We start from the raw sequence: 6,492 nt of genomic DNA on the forward strand, positions 1-6,492 counted from the left end.
GCACAAACATGGATCTGGGAATCTACAGGATCTGTAGAGATTCTGTATGGAGGAATGGTCTCTGATCTCCTGTCAGGTGTTCTCGAAACTCATCAGACATTATAGGAGAAAACTCAGGGCTGTTATCTTAAAAAAAGGAGATTGCAAAAAGTATTTCATAAAAGGGTTCCAATAATTGTGGCCAACGTGTTTTGGAGAAAAACATTTCTTTATTTCATAATGTGATTTCCACTCCACTTCAATTCTCTTACTTCAATGAAAGGTTCGTTTTTTTGGCATGTTTTGAATGAAAGATCAAAAGGATAAACGATGCAGATTTATTTTTTACAGCCAGTTTTGATCATATTTACCAGGGGTGCCATTAATTTTGACCATGACTGTATGTGGTCAGTGCATCTATTGATAGGCCGTAAACAGACTCTTTTTTTCCCCCTTCTACTCGAGGGGCTCTTAGGATGTGTTTTGGCGTTTAAATAGCCAGTCAGCCAGTGTATTGTGAAGAGAAGCGAGAAGAAAATATTCCCTGCAGGGCTGCATGCTCTCCGCTGTTCATTCATGTAATTGCACATTAAATCGAACTCTTTCTGGTCCACTGCACACAACAAATTTGCACAGATAAGTAGTGCAATTATTCCCCTCTCTACCGGATTCCTTTTCACATCTTTCCCTCAAAAATTAAATGGCTGAGACATGTTTTTAATATTACTCATCTAATTGTCCTGGTAATTGCTAAGTCTGTCAGTACATGATAGCCACTGTTCTTTGGTATCTCAAGGTGTACAGGAAGGATCGTCCACCTGTCCGTCCACATCCCAGTGATAATTTACCTTTAAGTTCTGCTCAGTGGAACAGTGAACATTTGTCATCTCACTCATTTATTTTCTCTTTTTTGCCACTTTTTTCTCTTTTTATCTGCCATTTCTAAAATTTACTTCTATTATTTATTGGTTTAAACTTGACTCAACATGACTTGCAAAACGCTGCTTTGAGCAACTAAAGCATTCCTGCTGCTGTATGTTAGCATACATGAATTACCCATAGCTAATCTATACAGGTGGAGCTGGGGAAGGTGGAGGGTTTCTGAAACCCTGAACACTGACCAAGTATTTGAAAGATGAGCAGAAAGCTCATTGGCTGCTGATACAGCCGGATACATCCGCTGTGCCCTATAGAACGACGTGATTGCAAGCAGATAGCCTACGCCATCTAGAGTTTCATGACAGAACTTTGTTTATTTATATTATATTTTATAGAACTGTGAAGCAAACACATTTCGTCTAAATTATGTTGTGGCACAATGTGTCACACGGGGTTTGTTTGAATGTTTGTTTAGCAGTTGCAACTTCTAAAAAAAAATAAGAAAAAAAGTTTGGAGTCAGTTGGAATTATTGTATGTTATCAAGACTGCATTTATTTGAGCAAAAACAGTAAAATATACTTTAAAATTGTAAAATATTATTTAAATTTAAAGTAACTATTTTCTATTTAAATATATTTAAAAATGTAATTTATTCATGTGATGAAAGTCTTTAGTGTCACATGATCCTTATTATAAATGTTGAAAACATTTGTGCTGCTTAGTATTTTTGTGGAAACCATGATAAGCTTTCTTTGATGAATAGCAAGTTCAAGAGGAACTGGATTTATTTGAAATAGAAATCTTTTGTAACTTTATAAATGTCACTTTTGATAAATGTAATGCATCCTTACTGGATAAAAGTATTAATTTCTTTAAAAAAAAATCTTACTGATCCAAACTTTTGAACAGGTGTGTATATTTTTGCCCTCTTTTTGGCAGGCCTCTCTCTGATCATGTGGAATGGCTTGTACACTGCTGAGAAGGTTATCATCCAGTGGACATTACTTAGCGAGGCCTGCTACTTCGCCATCCAGTTTTTAGGTTTGTATCAATGAGAGCTTGAGTCTTGTGCATGCTGTATTTTGTCAGCCCTGTAATGTCATGATGGCACTGCCCTCTAGTGGTTGTGGTCTCGCAATGAATTCATTCAAATATGGTACTTATTACATTGTAGATTGTAACCTACATTGTCTGTGGTGTTTTGCACATATAGTTTATATATATATATATATATTTTTTTTTTATATATATATAATATTAACATTTTGTTTATATTGAGCAGTTGTGCCAAATATGGTAGTGCAACAAATAAACTTCCTGTAGTTTTCCACCTATTACATGACTACTTGCCAAATAAATAAATAAATGGCGCTAAAAAATATATATTAAAATTGTTTTATTTATTTGTTTATCTTGCTTTATAAATTATATTAATAAACACTTTTTATTAACTTTTTTTATATTTATTAACAGTGTAACATGTCTTCCTCCCATCCATGTTTTTGTCTCTTATCAGTTCTTCAGTGAAGTTTTCATTTTCTGGAGTCTCCTGAGCTTTATGCTCACCATAAATACAGTATATTAAAATTGCCATCCAATGTCGTTTTTATTACACACAGTAAAAGTAATTGTTTTGAGATTCCTGCCCTGATATAACCAATTACACTGATAAAGAAGAAAAGAGAAGAGTAATATCAAAAAGAGAAAACACTGATATGTTTCAATGGACAAGGTGAAATGGGTTAAGGGTTGGGTCATTATATAAATATACTGCCACCATTGACCAATTAGAATCAAGGACTCTAGAGAAATACATAGCATTTCAAAAGATTAGGGTCAATACGTTTTTTTTTTTTTTTTTTTTTTTTTAAAGAAATTGATATAGAAAGGATTCTTTAAATTAATCAGAAGTGACGGTGAAGACAATTATAATCTTTTAAAAATTGTTTTACAAAATATTTCGTTTTTCTAACTTTCTATTCATCAAAGAATCATGAGAAAATGTTTGAGCAGTAATTGAGCATATGATTTCTGAATTATCATGTGACACTGAAGACTGGAGTAATGATGCTGAAAATTCAGCTTTTCATCGCAGAAATAAATTACATTTTAAAATATATTCAAATGGGAGACAGTTATTTTAATTGAAAAAATATATTTTACAATATTACTGTTTCCTTCTGTATTTCGATCAAGTAAATGCAGCCCTGGTGAGCATAAGATACTTGTTTCAAAAACATTGAAATATCTTACCGAATAATATCTTAAGTCTAATTAGTCTTTGTGATATTTATAATCCTTTACCATGTTTTTCCTCAAAACTATCTTGCTATTTGGATCATGAATTACTTTGTACACTTGTGTGTTACAGTGACCTCCGTCACTCTGATGGAGCTGGGCTCCCTGCCAAACACTGCCATCCTCCTCCTCCTCAGTCGCATATTCTTCCTCACTGTCACGCTGTACTACTACTACCATCTGGGACGCCGGCCCAAGAAGATCTGAGAGCCCCGCACACACCATTACCACACACACCTGGTGACGGGCCGCTGGGCTGGAGTTTCCATCAGAAGCTTTGAACAGTGACACAGTCAAACAACATCAACCTGTTCATCTGGCGTTGAGCCTTACTGCAACCAGGCCTTGGTTTCATTTCAATTTACACACAACACAGGAGTTTGCCTTTACAGTGCAAACTTCTTTTTTTTCTATGGGAAATGCTCACAATCTGGTCAAATGAATTCCATTTTTATTTCTGACACACAGCGTAGCCCTCCTCACGTGAAGTATTGCACACCGTAGCCGAGCTTGAAATGCTGGCGTAATTGTCTGTAGCTGTTATCAACAACACTGTAAATCATTTCATGTAATAATGCCAATGACTTTGAGCTTGTAGTCATGTGACGTGCGTGAGGGTGGCTAGTAAACACTAGAATGTGTGTTTTCCGTGCAGGTCGTTCAGTATTTGAGTGGTAAAAACATTGTTACTGGTTGGTGTATCTGTGTCTGCTGTATCACTGAACCAGGAACAACATGCTCTGCGTGCAATGAGTTCTCATACGGAAATGGTTATGATCCTTATGGATGACAGACACAACGGGTTAGTTTGTTTGGTTAGCTAGTTGATGCATTGATCTCGAATCCCCCTGTAGTTGCACGGTTTCAGGAACTTCACTGTCATGTTCGTTTTCATCAAGATTTCGAAGGGTATATGAACAAGAAAGGCCTTTTTCTTTTAGTAGTAATGCCACAGAATATGTTTTTTGTAGCAAAATGGCACGTTTCATTACTTTAGACAAGCAATGTAGCAGTATTTTCCCTCACGTCTCCCTAATATTGCCTTAATATGCTAAACTGCACAAGCGTCCACATCAGCACACTGCCAGTTGTTTGTATTCCTCAAAAGAACTATATACTGTACATATATTTTCCTTTTGATTTGCAGTTTTCCAGTTGCTTATTTATTGGCCTGCCCAGAAGTTTTTGCATACAGTAGGTTAGGTTTGTGGAATCACTTGCATGTTTATTGTCCGAGTTTTTCAGTCATTGTGCGAGTTTTGCTCAGTGCAAAGTGCAAAATCAGAATGAGGCATGTGTGTGTAATTACACGTTTGCTGCCTCGTGTGTATTTGCTATTATTTTTGAAAGTGTCCATTATTTAAAACGGTGACATCTTGAATTGGTGAATTGGAAGCATTTTATAACTTTAATAGCATAACTTGAATATTGGAAAAATGTTGATTGGATATATTGAAGGAAGCTATATTTTTAGCAAGAACCTATACAGGAAATGTCTGTTAAATGTTGAGTACCATTCTTGTCGGCTGTTTCCACACTGTATATGATAGAGCTTCAGTGGAGTTTGTTTTGAGTACAGTATGTGGACAAAAGTAGCAGTTACTCTTTCTTAGGTTTAATTAGGTTTTCAGATTTAGCTTCTACATGGCTCAAAATGGGTAATAAAGAAGTTCAGCTTTTCTTTCACAACCCAGTTTGATTTAGTCTCTTCGTTGTCTTTACTTGCGAACCGGTTCATAGCTTAAATCTCATCTTACTGTCCTGAAAATATAATGTCTTTGACACAGAACCGAACTAATCCTAGCTAGTAGTTCACGGTTGTTACTGTATGTTCTGCTCCTCTCATTAAAATGCAAGCTCTCGCTAAATATGATGACGGCAATGGCAAACATGAATCATTTGTTTTTCACGTCTCCAGATGAGAGCTGTGTTGCCATGTTATTAGAAATAAATATCCAGTAAGCTGCTAGTGGCTTCAGCTGTCTCACGATGGTATACATAATGCCTCTGAAGGGATGTTAATGTACTTTTAAAATGTGTGTAAATATTTTATTGAGAAATGTTATTGTTATGGAACTGCATCGGTATCTTTTTGGAATAAAGAAAATGTACATTTATTGCATCTGTCACTCAAGGTCTTTTGTTGTCGCTGGATAATGAGCTTCCAGCTTTAGCTTTTTTATTGCCATACACAACTGAAATCTTGAACTATTACCAGAGGAAAAAGAGACCTACTGTGGTCTCAATTAGGTCTTTGCTGAATTAAAAAGGTTATTTGTAATGACATTAGCACTTTGTAACATATTAAAATTATTCCAGGAACAGTATTTTGTAGCTTTTCCTAGACCTTGTACCACCTTGAGCACTTGTATTAGTACTAAAATGTCCTCTACAACTATATACATTTTGATTAGTGTTATATCTATTATTAAGTGGCATTTAATTTTTTCAGATAATAAAGCTCGAGAAACTTTACTAATATTAGTTTTGCATTTAAAATAATCTTTAATGTATTATCTTTGAGTTTTATATATATATATATATATATATATATATATATATATATATATATATATATATATATATATATATATATATATATATATATATATATTTACTCTTAATCTACAGCCATGGCCAAAAGTTGGTCAGACAGACAGACATAGACAGATAGTCGATAGATGGATGGATGGATAGATGCAGGCATACATCCATACTGTGGAGTACATATTTAATTAATCATAACTAACATTCCCTTTTCTGCAGGATTAACATTTATATGCTTTTGAAAGCTAAAGGTCTCCAACAACACTTAACAGCGGTCTGAATATCTAAATATATAACCTCATGACTTGAGTAAAAAGCTGAAGTAATCAAGAAATCTAAATCTGCTTTTACCTAGTAACAGAAATGTATACATATGAAGAACCAATTATACTGAGGAAAAAAAATGTAATGAATTCTATTAAAACTCTTGACTTGTTGATGGGAATCCTCTGGGATTAAAGCATATTCGAGCGTAGTGGATAGACACCTTATTCCCAGTGATGGTGTTCATGCTCACCTTGGCCAAAACATTCAATATGCAAAGAGTGCATATTTACAATGTTGACCTTATTATTGCTCAGAGTTTACTCGAATCAATGAACAGCATTAATAAAGCCCCAGTCTAACAGATCATTAACTAAAAATAAAAAGGTGTTTTAGGGTTTAGTACCCTTTAAAGATACTAGCCTATAAACACAATATTAATATAAATGATTGTAAATAATGAATTCACGAACTTTATCGTATCAATTGAATGCATTTAATCCGATTTGTCATTATTATTTTTA

The 6,492-nt window shown here is 34.5% G+C and overlaps 1 protein-coding gene across 4 annotated transcripts in view; it reads left to right on the plus strand.

Moving 5' to 3' along the window:
* The window catches only part of tp53i11b (tumor protein p53 inducible protein 11b), a 67,825-nt gene extending 62,551 nt beyond the window's left edge, over positions 1 to 5,274 (plus strand). For all 4 annotated transcript variants that reach the window (XM_077194490.1, XM_077194489.1, XM_077194492.1 and 1 more), the window contains 2 exons: positions 1,799 to 1,900; positions 3,231 to 5,274. In XM_077194490.1, the coding sequence (XP_077050605.1) occupies positions 1,799 to 1,900; positions 3,231 to 3,364 (236 nt within the window). In that variant the 3' untranslated portion in view covers positions 3,365 to 5,274. The remainder of the gene's footprint in view (positions 1 to 1,798; positions 1,901 to 3,230) is intronic.
* The last annotated feature ends 1,218 nt before the right edge of the window (positions 5,275 to 6,492 follow it).

This window comes from Siphateles boraxobius, unplaced genomic scaffold, assembly GCF_051911475.1.
Source record: "Siphateles boraxobius isolate OS27281-9 unplaced genomic scaffold, OSU_SipBor_1 32, whole genome shotgun sequence".
Taxonomy (NCBI): domain Eukaryota; kingdom Metazoa; phylum Chordata; class Actinopteri; order Cypriniformes; family Leuciscidae; genus Siphateles; species Siphateles boraxobius.